We start from the raw sequence: 20,280 nt of genomic DNA on the forward strand, positions 1-20,280 counted from the left end.
AGGGATCCCACAACGGCCAATTTGAAAGGGGACAGCTAGTACAGCTTATCCTGACAAAAGTAGTCTTCGTCTGCCAAAGGCTCTGGTGGTGACGTCGTCTTGGGCTCCATGGTGACCTCGGTCCTACCGTCCTGCTGGTCTTGGTCTTGTTGCACCGATAAGGAAACCTTTGCTTCATGCCTCGGTACTCCTCGCCTGCGCTTGCCTCCGTAGCACCAAAGAGGAAACAAGGACACTGTACGCGCTGGCGCCCGCCTGGTCTCGATCGTCATGGCTCACTTCACGAGAACCTCGCGAGGTTTGCCCTGCCTTGATCTCTCCGCCCCTCGCGAGCCAGCCTGGCGAGGCCGCTCCCGAGGAGGTCTTGTGTCGTCCGCCTCGCGAGGCTTGGCCCCTCGCGAGGGTCTTGAAAGCTTGTTGGTGAAGATGGGCCGTACGGGCCCGCTCGCAGAGCCACGCCGTGGGCCGCAGGCAGGCAAGTCTGGGGACCCCCGTTCCCAGAACGCCGACAGTAGCCCCCGGGCCCAAGGTGCGCTCGGGCTTGGCTACGAGGCGAAGCCAAAGGGCAAGTGCGGAGCGCCGTGGGCCCCAATAGCATGCGGCCTTGGTCGACGCGTGGCGGTTGATTGGACGTGGGCGTCTCCGCTTCCCCACGCTGCCTCGGCAACTGCCCGACTTGACAAGTCCCTGCGACATGCAAGGAAAAACCATCATTACCTGTGATCATGGGGGGCGCTGGTTGGCCTTCTCCTGCTATAAATGGGGAGGGGGGCAGAGCCCCCGTCGCCCATCTCTTCACATTCCGCTCGCTTCTCTCCCTTTGCTCCATTGCCGCCACCAATGGCGTCCATCTGAAGGTTTTCTGCTGCGAAGGAAAGACCCCCCTCGACGGGCCGGGGCCGCTCCCGCCGAAGAAGAGGCCGGTCCACCGTAGCGACGCGGCTGCGATGCAGGTGGTGACGAGGCCTTGGTGCGAGCGGCCTCCTCCTGGGTACCCGTTGCCCTTGTACGCCCAAGCCGAGGGTTTAGGTGGGAGAAGCGGCGAGCGGCGTCGCCCTCGCCATGGTCGCGGCAGCCAGGCCGCGGTGATGCGCTCCGTCGCCCCAGGAGTCCATGTCGTGGACTCCTCGCGCGAACTGGTGCTGTGGGCGGCGATGCCTCCACGCTCCTAGATTTGCTTCCCACGGTTCTTCTCTGACGTGATGCCGCCGAGGGGACCCCTCGAGCTTTGGCTGCAGCACGCCGACTGCGACGCGCCGGCGACTGGAGCGGAGGTTGAAGCCGTCTCCTCGGGCAAGATCTTCATGACCCGAGGCTGGGGTGAGATCGCCCGAGTGTGCCGTGCGGAGGGCGCCCTTGCGATCCACTTCGAGTATGACGGCGCCTCCACGCTGTTCTTCAAGGTTTTCGACGCAGAAGGCCGCCGCCTGGAGTGTTGCTCCGGGAGGGGTCATCAGGTTGACGCCGCAGCAGGGGCAGGGCCTGTTGTCCGCGTCACCAGCGGCTCCTCTGGAAGCCGCATCGACGCTTGGGAGTCCAGCGATTCTCCCGAGCTCTACGAGACTCCGGAGACGAGTGACGACAGCTACGTGCCCCCAAGCTCCCGCCGAGCCCGGAGCAGGGCCGCAGCGTCCGGCCGCCGCCGCTGATCTGGATCGGGTTGGCGCCGGCCTCTGGTGGCCCACTGTTGATGATGGCGTCAGCCGCATGGGCGTGTGTAGATAGGACTCCTTGAGGCTTTTCCCTTTTGTTTCCTGCGAAGAGTCGAGAGGTACCCCGTGGGGGCGTGTAAAGGGTCCGTAATGTCTTTTGTCAATATTATCCTTGTTATGAACTTGCGCGGGCGCGAGTCCTGCTTCAGCTTGGTCTCCCCTTTCTATCCTCGCGACGACTTGGTGCTCTACGCTGACAGGTCCCGGTCCCCAGGCAGGCTGCAGCCGTCGCTGGTATGCCAGGTCGCGTGCCGTGGTCAAGGCTAGGAGGTGAGCGGCTCGAGGTCCAGTAAGAGTTCCTGAGGCGCGATGGTCAGGAGGTCCCCTTTAGCGCTCAAGCAGCCGTCGGGAGGTAAGAAAGGGGGGTGACGTTGCCGCAGCAGGGCTACGGCTAGTGTGGTTCCTAGGCCTTAGCGGTTTTAGCCAACCCGGGCGCGAGACTTATCTTGACGGTCCGGAGTCGATTCCTCGCGAAGCGCGGGCTTGTGCGCAGGCGGTCGTAGCTTAGCCAGGTCGGGCCCGTACAAGTCTTCCTCTCCTCCCACGCTCTCCTTTGTGCCCTACGTCCTCAGGTCCCGGCCCTCGAGCGAGCTCAACCGCCACTGGTATGCCAGGTCGCGATACCGTGGTCAAGGCCAGGGGGTGAGAGCTGGAGAGCCAGTAAGAGCTCCTGAGTCATGATGCTTAGGAGCCTCCCTTTTAACACGCAAGCGAATCGCATGGGAGAAGAGGGAGCTCGCGGTGCCGCCTCCGTCATCCTCAGGGGATTTCTACAAGCCAGCACAAGGAGAAACACGGCTTGCCATTACGGTTGCCGGTCTGCCACCGGTTGCTTCGCGAGGAGATGAAGGCACTGAGGGCCCGATGAGGTGACGTGCGCGGGGCATGCCGCGAGCCAGAGCTCGACTGCTCAGGTTTCTCGACGTTGCCGGGATGGACCCGAGCACAAGCGCCGTGCCAGCGTGAGCAGCTCCCGTGGTGGGTGACAATCGAGCAGGTGATAGTCATAGATAGATTAAGCATGGAAAGCAAACTGGCTTAAGTAAACGCAGGGGAAATACCTGCCACTGGGTCAGGCCCGAGCGGCTTGGGGATGATGCAGCCCGAGGGGCGCCCCAACAAGGTAAGCTAAAGACATAGGAAAGGGATACAGCCGCAGGGACGGACCCACGCGACCTGGGAATGATGTGGCCCTGAGGACGCTCCCAGCTAAATAAACTTGGAAAATGTCACCTGGTTCTGTTGATGAAGGGATGTTGGGGCAGCTGAAGGTACGCGGCGAAGGGGTTGCTCCTCACGAGCCACCGGGGCCCTGAGCCTCGGGAGGCTCTGGGGGTCCAGGCGGTTCCTTAAGGACCGTCTCCATCTCTGTCAGGACGGCGTGGTGCCTGACCTCCTGAGATGCCAGGACACGCCGCAGGTTGCGCTGATAGGTGAATGCCACGCTCGGCGGGCCAAAAGGCATGCGAACGTAGTTGTGCGGTGGGCCCTCGCAGCGTCCCACGCGCGAAGGCCAGAAAAGCTCCTGAGATGCGGCCCGGTTGAGCCCTGGGATGTCGACGCAGACGCGCAGCCCGGCATCCTCGCCTGGATGGGGAGCTGCGCCCGGTGAGCGGCGGTCGCCGCGCATGGCTCTCGCGTCCTGCAGTTCCTGAGTGGTCTTGGCGATGAACTCCTGAGTGTTGGGCGCCCCTCGCCCTGTATCCTCCCGAGGAAGACGTGCCGCGAAGCACGCCTCCAAGTGGTGCCCGAGCGCCTCCCTCGTGACGTTGGAAAGGTCTGAGGCCCTCCGGAAGAGAGCCCCCGAGCCCTGCCCAAGGAGGACGCCGGGCGCGCCTTCCTATGCGAGGGAGGGAGGCGCCCTAGGTGCGGGCGCTGATCCTGACGAGGTACCTTTCGCGACGCCACCCTCCTGAGGTCCTGCACGTAGTAGCTGCCTCTTCTTCTTGGGGACAACCTCAGGAGAGTATCGAGCTGCACTGTTGTCGGGGTCTTCGATCGACGCTGCTTGGAAGGCGCGCTCGAGGGAGCACACCGCATCTCTTTCTTCGCAGGGGACTGTGATGATCCCGCCGCTCCCTGGCATCTTGAGGATGTTGTAACCGTGGTGCGTCACCCCCATGAACTTGGCCAGGGCTAGATACCCGAGGATGGCATTGTACGGCAGACGGATGTGTGCGACATCGAAGTCGATGAGCTCGGTGCAGTAGTTGTTGCGTTCTCCGAAGGTGACAGAGAGGCGGACCTGCCCTATCGGTGTGGTGGAACCGTCGGTCACTCTTGAGAAAGGCTTGGTAGGCTGAAGCTGATCGTAGGGCACTTGAAGGTTGACGAACGTGTCGACGGACAAGACGTTGAGTCCCGCGCCGCCGTCGATGAGGGTCTTGGTGACTTGTAAGTTGTTGATGACGGGCGAACAAAGCATCGGGAGGACACCAGCAGTGGCCGCACACTTAAGCTGATCTGCCGAACTGAAAGTGATGGCGCACTTGGACCACCTGAGCGGGCGTGTGGCCTCGAGCTTGGGGAGGACTGCGTTCACCTCGCGGGCAAACTGCTTGAAGATCCGCTGTGAGGCTGGGGCTTGAGCCCCGCCCTAGATGCAGGCGATAGCACGCGGCTCCTGGAAGCCCCCAGCCCCCTCGTCTTGATGGTGGTCATCGTTCCTTCTTGGTGGTGGCGGCAGCGGAGGAAGCCCAGCATTGCCCTGAGGACGGTCCTCGCGAGGTTGATCCCTCCAGGCACCCTCGCGAGGCTGATCCTGCCAGCGGTCCTCACGTGGCCGGTCGCGCCACTCCTGGCATGAGCCACGGTCATCCCAGTGTCCTCCGCCACGTCCTCCTCCTCGGCCGTAGCCCCGGTCGTTGCGCTCGGGGCGTCGACCGAAGCGTCCATCGCGAATGGCCCTGAGCTCCTGACAATCGTTGGTGTTGTGGCTGTGCACGTTGTGGAAGGCGCAGAATGGTCGGCTGCTCTTGGATGACTCGGGCTGGTCCCTGCCGCGCTTCGAGTCCGGCTCTGCCGCGAGCACGGCTGCTCCCTTGCGCTTCACTTCCTTGGCCTTGGCTTTCTTCTCCTCCAGGTCGGCAGCTGGGAGCTTGAGAAGGGAAAGGCGCCCTTCCTCAGCCCTCGCGCACTTGGTCGCCAGGTTGAACAGCTCCAGGGATGTGCACAGCTCCTCGTGGATGGCGAGCTCCTCCTTCATTTTGACGTCGCGGACGCCATCGGAGAACGCCGAGATGATGGCATCGTCCGTCACCTTGGGGATCTTGAGACGAACATTGTTGAAGCGCTGGATGTACTTCTGGAGGGTCTCTCCTGGTTGTTGCTTGACGCGGCGCAGATCACCCGAGGCCAGGAGGCGGTCGCGAGTGTCCTGGAAGTTGGCGACAAAGCGGTCGCGCATCTCGTCCCAGGAGGAGATCGAGCCTGGAGGCAGGTTCAGGAGCCACGAACGAGCGCCGTCTTTGAGTGCCATGGGGAACCAGTTCGCCATAACTTTCTCGTCGCCGTTGGCCGCCTCGATGCTCAGCTTGTAGAGCTGCAGGAACTCCGCGGGGTCGGGGGTGCCGTCGTAGTGCGGAGGCAGGTCTGGCTTGAACTTGCTTGGCCAGGCGACGCTACGCAACTCGGGGGTGAAGGTGCGGCAACTGGCTGTGCTCACCGGGGCCCGTCTTGGAGGTGGAGCTTGGTCTTGGCGCCCGCGCGCCGCCATGGCAAGCGGCGAGGGGCCCTGCTGCAGCAAGCGATCCTGACGCGGCGGTGCGGGGAGCGGTGGAGCATTCTCTTGCGGACGAGGGACTTCTTGGCAGCTTCCTTCTTCGCGCACGGGCGCCGGACGCGGTGGGTCGCGCCGCGGAGCCGCGCGCCTTGGCGCCAGGGCGCCGTCTTGGTGCAGAGGTGGTGGAGGTGCTCCGTGAGCTACGTCGCCCGTAGCTGGCGGTGGACGAGGCAGCGAGAGGGACGGTGCGGGGGAGCCCCCTGCGGCGCTGACAAGCTCGGCGATGCGGTCCAGCCAGTCCTCGTAGAGGTCGTCGATGGGGCGGTAGCGCAGGAGTTCGCGCGCCATGCATAGCGCAACCTGCGCGTCCATGGAAGCGCGACGGGCGTGAGACGACGAGCCGGCCGGGGTCAGCGATGGAGTGGCGGTGCGGCCGTCCCGCCGCACCGAGGGGTGTAGCGAGGAGGCTTGCTGCTTGTTTCCCGCCAGGCCGGTGGCGGCGTTGGCGGCAGGCGACGGAGAACGACGAGGTGGCCCACCGACGGGAGCCGTCTGGGCGACGCGGGTGGCGAGGGCAGTCCGGCGCTCAGCGCGAGCTCGGCGAGCGTCCACCATCGATGCGACGAAGCGATGGGACGCGGATCGACGGAAGAAAAACTCCGGCGCACCCCTACCTGGCGTGCCAAATGTCGGATCTCAGGTTCCGGCAAAACCCTTAAGGTTCGAACTCTGGGGTGCGCGCGAAGATCCCCCCCTCGCAGATCACGCCCTCTCACGCTTCGCGATCTCTGGGCTAGCTCGACGAACTCACAACACAAGGGACACAAGATTTATACTGGTTCGGGCCACCATTGTGGTGTAATACCCTACTCCAGTGTGGTGGTGGTGGACTGCCTCTTGGGCTGAGGATGAACAGTACAAGGGGAAGAACAGCCTCCTGAGGAGAGGTGTTCTTGTGCTTGGTGAACTGGTGTGAGTGAGGATGATCGGAATCCGTCCTCCTATGGTGGTGGCTAGTCCTATTTATAGAGGCCCCGGTCCTCTTCCCAAATATCGAGCGGGAAGGGATCCCACGACGACCAATTTGAAAGGGGACAACTAGTACAGCTTATCCTGACAAAAGTAGTCTTCGCCTGCCAAAGGCTCTGGTGATGACGTCGTCTTGGGCTCCACGGTGACCTCCGTCCTACCGTCCTGCTGATCTTGGTCTTGTTGCACCGATAAGAAAACCTTTGCTTGACGTCTCGGTACTCCTCGCCTGCGCTTGCCTCCTTAACACCAAAGAGGAAACAAGGACACTGTACGCGCTGGCGCCCGTCTGGCGTCCGCCTAGTCTCGATCGTCATGGCTCACGTTACGAAAACCTCGCGAGGTTTGCCCTGCCTTGATCTCTCCGCCCCTCGCAAGCCAGCCTGGCGAGGCCGCTCCCGAGAAGGTCTTGTGTCGTCCGCCTCGCGAGGCTTGGTCCCTCGCCAGGGTCTTGAAAACTTGTTGGTGAAGATGGGCCGTACGGGCCCGCTCGCAGAGCCACGCCGTGGGCCGCGGGCAGGCAAGTCTGGGTACCCCCGTTCCCAGAACACCGACATACGCCTGCCACTGAGGAGGCACCGGACACCGCCGGAGGTGGGAGCTACGATTTAGGCGAAAGGGTGCACAGGGCACCAAGGTGAGCAGGCTTTGTTGGCCGGGTGAGAAGCAAGAGACGGCAAGAGGTGGTGCGGAGCTGATTAGAAACCCGGACGAGCAAAGATCTGGAAAGGGTGCAGATCTGTGTCTCCCGGGAGCGACGCGGATGCCTTTCTGGGCCAACTCTCTTGATAATAGAGAAGGTCCATACAAGTGGCCCGCCAACTCTTATAGGTCTATGGTACGCCATTTATAGGCTAAAGGGTAGATTTTTTTAGGGCTGGCTAATTTATTTTTTTAAGGGATACGCACACTTTAATTAATTCGAAGCAAGATTCAAAGGGATACAAAGGGCTCGCTAAATGGTAGATGGCGCACACATTAGCGTACGTAGGTTTTCTAAGTGGGCCGGCCCATCGCTTATACACCCCATCGTACGTAGGTTTTCTATAAGTTTAGTTTCTTTCCACGTTTTTTTCTATGGGTTTTTCAACCGATTTGTGTTTGAATTTTTATTTATTATATCCACTTTTGGGGTTTTATTTTTGTTTTTACCTTTTCTTCTCTTTTATTTTCATTCTTTTAAGAAAATTCAAACTGTTGAACTTTTCATAATTCGTGAACTTCTTCAAATCTGTGAAGTTTTCTTGACGTTTGTGAACTTTTCAAATCCATGAACTTTTTTCCAAATTCGTGAACTTTTTTTAAATCTGTGTACTTTTTTTCAAGTGCATAAACTTTTTTCAAATTCATGAATTTTTGTTCAAATCCATGAACTTTTTAATATTCATGAACATTATTTCAAATTCAAGCACTTTTTTCAAGTTTGTAAACATATTTTTGAATTTATGAGCCTATTTAAATGTGTGATTTTTTAAATTTTGTGAACAGTTTTTAGTTAATAATTTTTTTTGTTAAAATCCATGAGCATTTCAATTCGTGAACAATTTCAAAGCTGTAGATAGTTTTCAAATCGGTGAACTTTTTTCAAATTCGCTAATTTTTTTTAGTCTTGAACTTTTTTCCAAATCCATGACTTTTTCTGAATTAAAAAAAATAAGCACATATTTTTTTCCTCAAAAGTCAATGGTCGACAAGGTTAACCACAGAGAGCGATAGGCGCTTGCGCTTTGACGAGTGAGCTACTCGCTCACGTTCCTAAGTTGCGCACCCAAGGGGGCACGCGGGCATTGTCTTAGCTACCTGACACAGGGACCGATGACTAGGAGCTCTCACATAAGACGTTGTATAGAAGCACCTCGTGAGCACGTCCAGAACATGCATGATTCATAAGGGCATGGTCAATGCATAGCCTCAGGATGATGCCCCGCATGTCATATAGGATGAGATGTTAGAAAAAGTAGATTCGGATGAAGCAGCGGGATCCTCTGCAAGAGGCGGGTACTTGGGAAAAAATTGTGATCCGGTGCATAAAGCTGAAAAAGTTGAAGTAAAGAGTAAAGAAGCATGTGTGGTGGAAGTCTTTATTTTCTATTCATTGATGCGGCCCACTAGTGGTAGCTTTGCATTGGGAAGAAAAAATCAATGTAGATGTCTCAAACTACTTTTTGTCGTGTGGCATCTGTATCTATATGCCACCATTGTACATGCCTTAAGAGATGGCGGTCCACTTGTACATTCTTTTTCCTTTTTGAGAAAAATGGCCAATTATGAGAGCAAGTTTTTTTAGGGCTATGAGAGCAACTAACTTTTTTTAGGCAAAGCAACTAACTAAAGGGTACCCCCTTGTTGGGGCCTCAAGGGGGTCATTTTAGTGGGCTAAAGGCCCATCAAAAGGTATGCCTGACCGCCGCCACGTGTCGTGTGCTGAGGCTCCCTCTGGTTTTCGTTCTTTTTTCTGTACATATGTTTTAGTTTTAGATAGGTTTTTTCGGGTTTTCTGTTTTTCGGTTTACGACCGCCTTTCCTAGGTTTTGAAGAAAAAAAATCCTGAATTTTACTTTTTACGCGAAAAAGTTGTGCTTCCACAAGAAGCATAGATTTGCCTCTGTGAGAAGCATTGAGCTTCTTGGAAAGGGAAAAAACTGTGAATTTGTTTTTTATGTGATTTATTTTTTGCTTCCACGAGAAGTATACATTTGCTTCTTGTGGAGACAGATTTTCTTCCGCGAGTGCTTCTTGGAGAGGAAAGCAATCGTGATTTTTTTGCACGATTTAATATTTACTTTCACGAGAAGCACATATTTGCTTCCACAAGAAGCACTCGAAAAAAAGAAAAAAATCATGAATTATTTTTGCCAATTTCTTCTTTACTATACGAGAAGCACATATTTGTTCTCATGAAGACACAAATTTGTTTCTGCGAAGAGCACAACTATACTTCTCAAAAAAGGAAAAAATCTTGATTCTTTTGTGCTATTTTTTTCACCAGAAGCACAAATTTGCTACTCGTGTAGGCACGGATTTGCTTCCGTGAGAAGCAGGAAAGGAAAAAAACGTGAATTTTGTTTTGCGTGATTTTTTTCTTTCACGAGAAGCACAAATTTGTTTTTTGTGGAAACACATATTTGTTTATGCGATGTGCTTCTGGGAAAAGGGAAAAAGTTATGGTTTTTGCGCCATTTTTTTGGTTCCACAAGCACATATTTGTTTCTCGTGGAGTCACATATTTATATACGCGATATGCTTCTCAGAAAGGAAAAAAATATTAAATTAGGCGATTTTTTTGCTTATACGATAAGTATAGATTTGCATCTCGTGGAGGGACATATCTGTTAACATGAAATCTAATTTCGAAGATCTCGACGCAAGAAATCCAGCAATGAAACCCATTCGATATTTGGACGCATGGTTCAAAAGATAAAATGTTTTGAGAAAAGAATCTATTCCCTCCGTCCTTGAAAGAGTATACTTTCAACTTTGTTGGAGAATGCTTGCAAAACTAAATATGTATATGACGAAAATATATTTTATTTATGAATCTAATGCTACTAATTTGATGGCGTAAATGTTGGTCTATTATTGTATAAATACGGTCAGGCATAAAAAAGTTTGACTTTCCAACAAAATTAAAAGTACACTATTTCAAGGACAGTGCACCACTTGTCAAAGCCGATTTTAGCCGAGAGCAACTAGTTAACGAGCGCTCCTTCGGGAGCCTCGCAACGATCAATGCCACTTGGCGCGCTCTCAGCCATTCGCCACGTGTCGCGCTCTGGACGCTCCCTCCAAATTTTATTTTTTTAATTTTCTGCACACGTTTTCGGCTTTTTAAATGTTTTTTTCGGGTTTTTCGACGTTTTGGTTTTTCACCGATTTTCCTTAGCTTTTCAATAAAAAAGTTTTTTTTAAAAAAAATTGCACGAAAAAACGCTTTTTATTTTTTTCTTTCGCGAGAGTCACGGTTTTTGCTTCCGCGAGAGGCACGGTTTTGCTTTCGCGAGTCACGGCCGTGCCTCGCGAAAACAGAAAAAAAAACGCGTTTTCTGTTTTTTTTGCTTTCGCGAGAGTCACAGTTTTGCTTTCGCGAGAGGCACGGGTGTGCTTTTGCGAGAGTCACGGCCGTGCCTCTCGGAAACGGAAAAAAACACGTTTTTTGTTTTTTTTTCTTTCGCGAGAGTCACCGCCGTGCCTCTCGGAAAGGGGAAAAACGCGTTTTCTGTTTTTTTCCTTTCGCGAGAGTCACAGTTTTGCTTCCGCAAGATGCACGGTTGTGCTTTCACGAGAGTCACGGCCGTGCCTCCTTGGAAACGAAAATAAACATGTTTTCTCTCTTTTTTTCCGCGAGAGTCACGGTTTTACTTCCGCGAGAGGCACGGTTGTGATTTTGTGAGAGGCACGGGCGTGCCTCTTTCGGAAAAGGAAAAAACCCGTGCTTCTGGTTCGGTTTTTTTGTCCGGTTCGTGAAAAAAAAGTTCGTCAAAACTTATCAACATGGGATCTACTCCCTCCGTCCCATAATATAAGAACGTTTTCCAAATTAACATAGCTAGAAAAATATTCTTATATTATGGGACGGAGGGAGTAGTTTTGAAGATCTCGACGCGAGGAATCCAACGATGAAAGCGGTTCGAGATTTGGACGCACGGTTTGAGAGATAAAAACGTTTTGAATAAACGGATGTACGAAAAAGAGAAAACTCACAGGTTGCGACAAGTGGCACGCTGCATGTACGCCACTTGTCGTAACCAGGGGAATTGGAGTGATCTTTGCAACGAGTACTCCTCAATTAGTGATTTTGATTTTAGCCAATTGCACGTGTGTTTTTTTTCTGAGTGGATGGGCCATTTGGACGTAGGTTGCCAAATCTGTTGCACCCACGGCCTCGGTCCGCCTTGATGGGCCGGACGGCAACCTTTGGGGGATTCGCTCTTCAGCCAGCGCCGAGCCGCCGTGGGCCAAGCCGATGCCGAGGACGCACGGTGTGTTAGCTCGCCGCGCGTCGGATCAGCCGCCGGCGCCCGTGGTTCCACCCGCTGAATCAACAGGCACTCCACGGCCGTTCCGCTCACCGAATCAGCGGCGAGCGAGTCCGAACGGAAGCAGACCTTGGCGGAACATGATGAAGCACGCACGTGAGGAACGAATCCTCACAGGTCGCGCTCTCTCTGTCTACTCATCCACCGTACTCGTGCTCGAGAGAGTACCAAGTACTAGTAGTAGTACCAACCAGACAGCCGGAAATCAGGCCGGATTGAATGGCTCCACAGTGGGGAGGTTGTTGAGCTTGAGCCAGCCCTTGAAGACGAATCATGATACCACGGTTCATGATGGGCCTGCATGCGCCCGTGGGGGCAAAAGCCTGCCCCCGCCCGAGCCAACGAGTTATGACTCGTGTGCTGCTAGGAGGAGGATAGGATAGGGTAGGATAGCCACCCCCTGCTAGCAGGGAAGCACAGTATGACACGTCATGATAGCACCGGGCGGGCGGGCAGGCAAAAACTCTGCGGAGCGCCGCTGTGATTCTGACAAACCGCACCGGCTTCCCATCTCTGCGTTGCGTTGGGGATCAAGAAGTTTCAAGGGGGCCATGCCATGGCCAATGGAGCTGTCGCCTTGTGTCGATTCCCGTTCGTTCATGGGAGGACGATCCGTCGGTCCTCCTTGGGGCCCTAGGACGGGGGACACCGTGCCGCGTGCGTAGCAACCTCAAGTTCCTGAACCGATGTATAGTCTTTGCACGCGTGAACTTTGATCCATGTAATGTGGGACATGGTTCGCACGAGATGTATGTACGTCTCTACTGAAGCTTCCCTGTCTTGCAGATGTGCCGTGTTCTTGTAGGGGTTTTCATCCTCCAGTTTGGCTGGACGCACGAGGTCGAACAAAGTTTGAATCCTTCTCTCTACGAGACATGTTAAGAACGGACGGGCGAGCGAGAGGAGTCAATCTGCCGTCAAACACTTCAGATGATATACTACTCACCACACAAAGAAACATGTGGGAGTAATAGTACAGATGGGTAGTTGATGCACTGTCTGTGCTGCTCAAACTCAACAAACAAACAAACATACACGCAGAGCACAGATATGTTACATGAAGCGGGTCAGCTTTTGGCTTTACATCAGCGAAGTGAGGGTTATTGCTAATTAATTAACCAAGGAATGACAACACACGCACACAGAGAAAGAGAGAAAAACACACGCACAGAAACAAACATACAAGGAGTACCGGAGGGTCATTGTTGCAGTGATCACTTATTTTAGCCTCTCGATCGGCGGTAAAATCATCCAGGGAGGCTCTTGGTGTGAGTGAACGAGCGTCAAGCCAGGAGCCAGAAGTTCTTCTGCCACCGGGTGCTGACGAGGTAGCCGCCGACGCCCTTGCTCTGCCGCCGCACCGCCAGCGTCAGGCACTCCGCCCTGCTGATGCACTCCTCCGCCAGCACCTCGCCGCGGCTCCGCAGGAAGCTGCGTTTGCCAGCACAAGAGAAAACATCTTTAACAACGGGATTACGATAATGCTAGCAGCTCAACGTGGCAGATGAATGAATTAGCATGGTGAGAAGGTAACTTTTCAGAGGCTGTCATTTCTGTTTCGTAGGGGGTTTAAAACCGCCACATGACTACATGAGTGAGTAGTACTTCAGCACCAGCAGCAAGTCAGCAATGCTGCAATGGTCTGTGCACAATAGCCCCACAGTACCTCCTCCCATCATGGTTTCTCGCTCGTACTCGATTCATCTAGAGTTTAAGCTCAAAGGACAGGGAAAGGCACCCCTGATTTATGGCTGGCACATGGCTCTACTAGCTCTTGTGTAACAATACAGTAAAAGGCAGAGCCCCCGTTCCTGCTCTACTCTCTGAACTCTGAAGACCCTTCTAAGTTTTCTTCCAAAAAATACAGCTTATTATTCGCTGACAAAAAGTTCACTTAAGCTGAGCCTAAAAACCCCTTCCAAAACTTATCACACACGGGCAGCTTTCAACTTTCTCCGCTTGTATGGTGAAAGACCCAAAGCTCTTACAAAGATCTTTGCATGGTGAAAGGCTCAAAGCTCTCCAGATCTTTGTTTGCAAAGGACAATGGGCTTTACAGCGTGATGGGCCAAGCCAGGCCAGCGATGTAGTATAAGATTCTCTCTTTTTTAACTTTCTACGGGACGATTCCGTGACAAATGGATACAGGTGTGCATGCACGCATATGCATCTTGTGCTGTAGCGGTGGTACGAGAGGTGCATGGATGGATGCTTACCAGCAGAAAGGGGACGGCTTGCTTTGGCTGAGCACGAGCACGGACGCCTCCAGCTTCTTCACCTGGCTGAGGACGGTGGCCAGCATGGGCCCCTGGATCACAAGCGCCTCCACCTCCACCTAACCACACTCACCCAAACCATATATTACAACACTGTAGTAGTAGCCAGCATGGGGCACTGTGAATATGAAGGGACGAGCGAGTCCCTCCCATTTCACGGGCTAGACGACGACGAATACTGAATGCATCCACTGCTAACAATCACAAGTACACTCCGAAGCATTCTAGTTTTTTACTTATTTTTAAGACAGTAACAAAAAAATTCTATTTCTTTTTCATTTTTTAAAGGTTTCTTCTACATAGTTACTACAGTACAAGACTAGGCTACAAATTTTGAGAGTACGATTCTGGGCATCTAGGCGGGAACCACACATTTTTTTCCCTTTCCAACCTCGATTTGATGAAGTTGAGGTGGCCTTTCTAGCTTTAGGCCTGCCATGATCCATGAATAAAAAGGTTGGCTATGATGATTCCCTTGCTTTACCTTTTCATGAATGTTCTGATCTGATCTACATCTCTAGCTACCGTAACTATTGCCGCCAAGTGGGCCAAGGCACCCAAAAACACTTGATCTGAGAAAAGCCACGGCCCCAACTAGCCTAGCACAGGTTTCTCTGTAGAGAAATGTCAGTGCAGTGCAGTGTCCTTTATGCTTGGAGAGGCCCAAAAATACAGAGTTACCACAACCAGCATCTTTCCCATTCGTTCGCTCCGAAACAAGTTTTAGTTAAGCAGGCAGCATTTTTTGTATACTACATCCAGCGCTTAAGGTCATTTTTTAATGAAGCTTCAGGGCATAATGCAAATTGTAAAACAAACTAGTCTAGTACAACAAATCACACCTGTCGGTGCCACCTGATGTCCCTAAGAGTAATGAGATGCCATCGTCAAGCGTAATGAGACGCAAAACATCCTAGCTAATGTACTGCGAAGTACTACTACCAAGTGACCAGTTCATCTTCTTCTTGTTAGAAGAAGAACGGGTCTGGTGGCAGGAGAGAGCACGGGCACGCACCTCGGGCTTGCAGGCCTTGCAGAGGGAGCCGAGGGAGTTGGCAAGCGCGGCGGCGTCCTCGCCGCGGGCGCCGCCGCCGCGAGGCAGGATGTGGAGCAGCGTGAGGAAGTCCCCCCGGTTGGCGACGTGGGTGAGCGCCCACATCATGGCGTGCTTGGCCCCGGAGCTCTGGTCCACCACCACCATCACCCGCTTCCTCCCCGTCGCCGCGGCCTCCTCCGGGGCGCCGCAGAACCCGCCGCCCCCGCCCCGCCGGTGGCCTCTCGCCCTCGCCTTCTTCCTCGACCACCTCCTCGACCCGCGCCTGCCGGTGCCGCCGCCGCACTCCCATTCCTCCGGCTGGCGCGGCGCCGGCGCCGGCGCGCTGCCGCCGTCGCTGGAGCTCAGCTGGCGCAGGAAGTAGTCGCTGCTGCCCCCGCTGCTCCCCATCGATCCCCTCCCTCTCCCCGCCTTGCGGCGCGCGGCGGTCGGCTCGGTGCGAGTGCGCGGCGCGGTGCTCTGGGCTTTGGTGCGCGGTGGTGTGCAACGTTTGTTTCCTGCTTTAAAGCGGGCGGAGACAGGCGCTGGCTGGCGGGAGTAATAATAAGGTGAGGGTGGACTCGGAAAAGGACACAGGTCGCGCACACGGGTGAAAACACAAATTACCAGCCAAAAACATTGGTAACTTTTCGAGGTTACAAAGCCCTAGCCGTTGGTAGGCCGCTCTGCTGGCATTAGCAAGTCCAAAGAAGGATTTCACGTAGTACTAGTAGTCTTGTGAGTAGACGCTTGTCGTTGCTGGTGTACTTTGGGTACGGTGGTCTGGTAATTCGGTTGTTATGGCGGGCGACACTTGTTTAGCTGCGGTTACATTTGGTAGTTAGTACGCTAATGCTGGTCCGCATGGGTTAGGAGTGGTCTAATTTTTCTATGGTTAGGCTTCTGTACCTTCTAATAATATGAATACTGTCTGGAATCTGGATTCTCGAGTCAGTCGCGCCACTCTACCATTTTTCACGTGAGCACCGACGGCGTCCCGTCGTGTGTTTTCGAGCACAGGAACAAGCGCCGCTTTTTATTCAGACCGATCGATCAATTCAAAGCCATCAACACTTTGGAACTTCGCGGCACTAGATTGTACCCGTGCATGTCCGGGCACAGGAGGACTTTTGCTTTTGCAAGTTTGGAGACAAGCACGGATTTCTTTCCCTCTCTTTCGAGGAAAAACAATAGAAGCACGGCCGATGGGCGTGGATTTTTGTCTCCTAGGTGCTCCGCCATCGTACACGAACATCAAATTCAAAAATATCTGGAAAATTGAAAAAAAGGGTTTGGGGATATCAAATCTGGGTGCTCAATCTACTCCCACGTAAAGTTCCGCAAAATTTACATTCGTGGTACTCTAAGTAAAAAAGACAAAGAAAATCATATGTACAAAAAAGAAACTATTAGGGTGGATCGTGTCGGACCGTATTTTCTTTTCTTGGTTTTTTCATGAAATTTAACACGGAAGTAGATTGGTCACCTAGGTTTGATACCCCAAGATTCCAGTTTTTTTAGTTTTCTTGTTATTTTTTAAATTTGGTATCCTATATACCTAAGAGATTCATCCCCACTAACATATTTATCTTAGCATGCAAGCTGTCCACCTCATCACACATTCACACATGCCACGTCAGGCTTTCTGTTACAAACAGCCACTCTCCAGATGAACAACCATCTCCCTTAGAAAAAAAAAATACATATCTTTTTAATTCAACTTACTTCTTTTTATATTTAACTGACGCCAAGAATACACGATCTTCTCCCCTTCCCGGTCTCTTCCCCTTCTCGGCCCTTTTTATCCCCTACCTTCTCGGTCTCTCTCTCCCATAGTAGGACCGGCCCAGGTGACCGCAGCAGACGGTTGGAGAAGGTTGGGAAGGCATCGATGGGGATAGATTGGAGCTCTTTTGCACAGACGGCTCCCTCCTCTCTCTCCAGTACAACACTTCTAATACCCAATCCATGGCTCCTGTAACGCTTCTAACACCTAGTCCATGGCTCCTGTAGGTACATCCCGTTCCGGTGCTCTGATGTCCAGTAACCATGGTAACCGCCGCTGGTGTTCGGATCTGGGCGGATGGACCTGAGTGCGCGCGGCGGGTTAGTGTCGTAACCCCAGTGGACGAGTCTCCACTTGAGCAGACCGTTCCAGTCGGGGCCGCCTCCTGCTCCTTCCTAGGCCATGGTCTCATGGTTGCCGCCGGAGAGACAGATGTTGCTGCCGGTGCGGTGGGTTCCTGACTTCCAGGTGGGTACCATCGCCTCCATTGACTCCCCGCTCCTCCTTGTAATATATTTATGGTGATTTAACTATTGATTTTCATAGAATAATTTTGGTGTTTTTCAGTACTATGCATTCTCTTTTGATGTGCTAAAATGTTATGCAGCTACTAGATTTGACTGATTCTGGTAACATTGTGAATATATTCATTGTTTCATTGATTTTTTTTAACTTTGATTTGCTCTCATATGGCACCCTCTGTAAGTATATCAATCTATTTTTGCTAGAGATCTTGACGTGTACACACAAAAAGGGGCACTGAAGTCACTGAAACCACTGGCAAGAAAAAAACAGTTACTCAGATTTTGCAACGATTTATGTTTCTTCATGCTTCCGGTGGACAGATTATAAAACATCACATGCTACCTGGTAAACGAAGTAAATCAACCAATTTTGAAGTGACATGATACTTACTGGTGTCTAACTCTGAACCATTTTCTAATTTTCCTTTTCTTCCTAAAGATTACATCCCACACGTGCAACAGTTGGAAGGTATCTGCAACTTTATGTTTCTAAGGTAATTCGGTTGTTTTGTCGGGCGACACTTGTTCAGCTGCGGTTACATTTGTTCGTTAGAACGCTAATGCTGGGTAGGAGTGGTCTAGTTTTTTTATGGGTAGGCTTCTGTACCTTCTAACAGCTATAAATACTGTCTGGAATCTGGATGCTCGCTCTACTCTACAATTTTCGCGTGAGCACCGACGGCGTCCCGTCGTGTGTTTTCGAGGACAGGAACAAGCGCCGCTTTTTATTCAGGCTGATCGACCAATTCAAAGCCATCAACACTTTGGAACTTCGCGGCACTAGACTGCACCCGTGCATGTCCGGGCACAGGAGGACTTTTGCACGGATTTCTTCACCACACAGCTTACCATCTGTGGTTGTAATAACCACTGGCCATAACGGCAAAAGTTTCCACATTAGGCTGGCGTATCTGCGAGGAAACGGAGATATACACAGACAGGGAGAAGGCAGTCACCTCTCACCTGTATATATCATGGTTTGGATCGTAGCGAGGGTGGCCGGACTGGACGCTGAAGATTCTCGGCCCATCGCAGAGCGCGGCGCGGCACGGCACGGCATCTGCATGGTGGCAGCGCTGGACGCAGAGGAGGAACCTGCCGTTTCCTGAAAACACCGCCGCAGCAAGGCGACGTGACGTGTGGTGCCGGGGCCTGCCGCCCCGACGGACCCGTGCACATCTCAACACGGGCAATGCGACGCACCGCTGCACGTACGCACGCGTGCATGCGTGCGTACCGCCCTCCGCACAGGGTCCGCAGCCTTTACGACGCACGTACGTCTGGTACATAAAGAAGATGTTTGAAGAAAAAAAAAAGGCTGAGCAGTGACCATTTCGTGGTTTCTTAACTCGTTTTTGGCCGGTACCATCAGCTCTGGACTAGCTCGTGCTACTTCGGTTGAGACCGGCCACGAGCTGCACAGAGTGTACTGCCACGATTATGATGCTGGCTCGTTTGTTCGACTTTGTGTACGGTTTACTATGGACGACGTACAGCTTCGTCTACGGCCATGTGAGCCGCGGGAAAAGATATCGAAAAGTATGGATTCTTTTCGCCAAAGGAGCGAAAGCAGAGGCGATCGGGACTTCAAGAGGCCTGTGAAGGATCAGTCAGCTCAGCCGTGCCCAGTGCACACCTACCGTCGTGCGAGAGATGCAGGGCAGGCCTCTTCTCGTCTGAAGCTCGAATTAATATAGGCCCTGCAAGATTCTCATCCCGCTGTCCAGTTTGATCCTAACAATATACTCCCTCCATCTCGAAATACTTGTCATTGGAATGGATGTATCTAGATGTATTTATATACTAGTACAATTCACCTTTCACAGAAAGTGTGCTTGCTACTAGTACTAATCGCCTAATCGCGATCTAATCCACCTTTGGGATTAAAGGCAAGTGTTTTGACCTGGTCGTAACCGTACTACCTCTCTGCAAGCAATGGTGGTGGGCTGTGGAGAGGCTGTACCTCAAAGGCAAGGCCCTACTTTGCCCAAATAATGATTTCAGGTCAGCTTTTATCCAGGGGAAGGACACTAGTACATTTTTTGGGGGGTTCAGGACAATAGTACAATTAATGGTACTAATCGTAGCTCGAATTTACTTTTTTTTAATACTCCCTCCGTTCCACAATACTTGCCTTCCTTTTGTCAAAATATAGATGTATCTAGACATGTTTGTCTTTACAAGTCTGTTTGCTTTGCTGCCCACGCTAGGCCAGCCAAAGAATCGGCAATTTGGGGAAAGTTATCTGCCAAACCACATTTTTTCCGCAAAAGAATCGAACTCACGAGCAGCTCTATATTGGTCTATTAACTCCTACTCTCTCTAGTCCTTTTTACTTTGCATATTTTTTTTCTAAAGTCAAACTTCATAAGTTTTGACCGACTTTATAGGAAAAAATATCAACATTCATACTACAAAATAAATATGATTAGATGTGTAATGAATTTAATTTTTATATTGTGTACCTTTAGTATCGTAGATGTTGATATTTTTTCATATAAATATGGTTAAATGTTATATGCGGGGTAAGAAAGACCGGAGGGAGTATGTGACAACCAACCCGAGCCGAGTAATTCACTGTACATGTAGAAACTTAATGGTGTTATATCTTTGTCTTAAATGCGATTTGACTAGAAAGAACTAATGGTTGGATTAGTAAAAATCTGAAATGATAGCCTCATCGGTCCATTTTATAAGTTGTGACACGTCTCGATTTTCAACAACCGCTCATGATCAAACACCGTGCTAACTTTTGACCTGAGGAATTTTTTTTATTGAAAACATACCCTGATAACTTATGTGCAAATATCATGGTAATGTATGTAGTGCAGACCTGATAACTTACATAAAACACCACGGTAACTTTGACCCAGGAAAAAAGTGGTTGACAAACATACTCTGGTAACTTCTGTGTAAATAACATGGTAACATACGCAGAACAGAGCTGATAACTCAAGTTCAAATAACACGGTAACTTTTGATCCAGAGAAAAAGTTGTTAAAAACATACTCCTCTTTGTAGCTGATGGTCTTTCTGCTTTATTGACTAAAGGAGTTGAAAAAGATGAATTATCTCCAGCTAAAGTTTGTCGAATGGCTCCGGGCATTTCTCATTTATTTTTTGCAGATGATACCTTGTTATTCTTTAAAACTGAACTTAATAA

At 51.8% G+C, this 20,280-nt stretch overlaps 1 protein-coding gene and 1 long non-coding RNA gene across 2 annotated transcripts; one reads left to right on the top strand and one right to left on the bottom strand.

Annotated features, from left to right (window-relative positions):
* Window positions 1-12,512: 12,512 nt before the first annotated feature.
* Window positions 12,513-15,298, bottom strand: LOC109777313 (uncharacterized). The gene is made up of 3 exons (XM_020335965.4): window positions 14,790-15,298; window positions 13,715-13,833; window positions 12,513-12,929 (listed from the first exon to the last, which is right to left on the bottom strand). Exons 1-3 carry the CDS (start codon window positions 15,216-15,218, stop codon window positions 12,782-12,784), a joined length of 696 nt encoding a protein of 231 aa, XP_020191554.1. The 5' UTR covers window positions 15,219-15,298; the 3' UTR covers window positions 12,513-12,781.
* A 274-nt stretch (window positions 15,299-15,572) lies between these two features.
* On the top strand, window positions 15,573-17,144 carry LOC120963009 (uncharacterized). The gene is made up of 2 exons (XR_005754573.2): window positions 15,573-16,750; window positions 16,821-17,144. It is a non-coding gene; the product is annotated as an uncharacterized lncRNA (long non-coding RNA).
* The last annotated feature ends 3,136 nt before the right edge of the window (window positions 17,145-20,280 follow it).

The sequence above is a fragment of the Aegilops tauschii genome, chromosome 1 (genome assembly GCF_002575655.3).
Source record: "Aegilops tauschii subsp. strangulata cultivar AL8/78 chromosome 1, Aet v6.0, whole genome shotgun sequence".
NCBI classification, from domain to species: Eukaryota; Viridiplantae; Streptophyta; class Magnoliopsida; order Poales; family Poaceae; genus Aegilops; species Aegilops tauschii.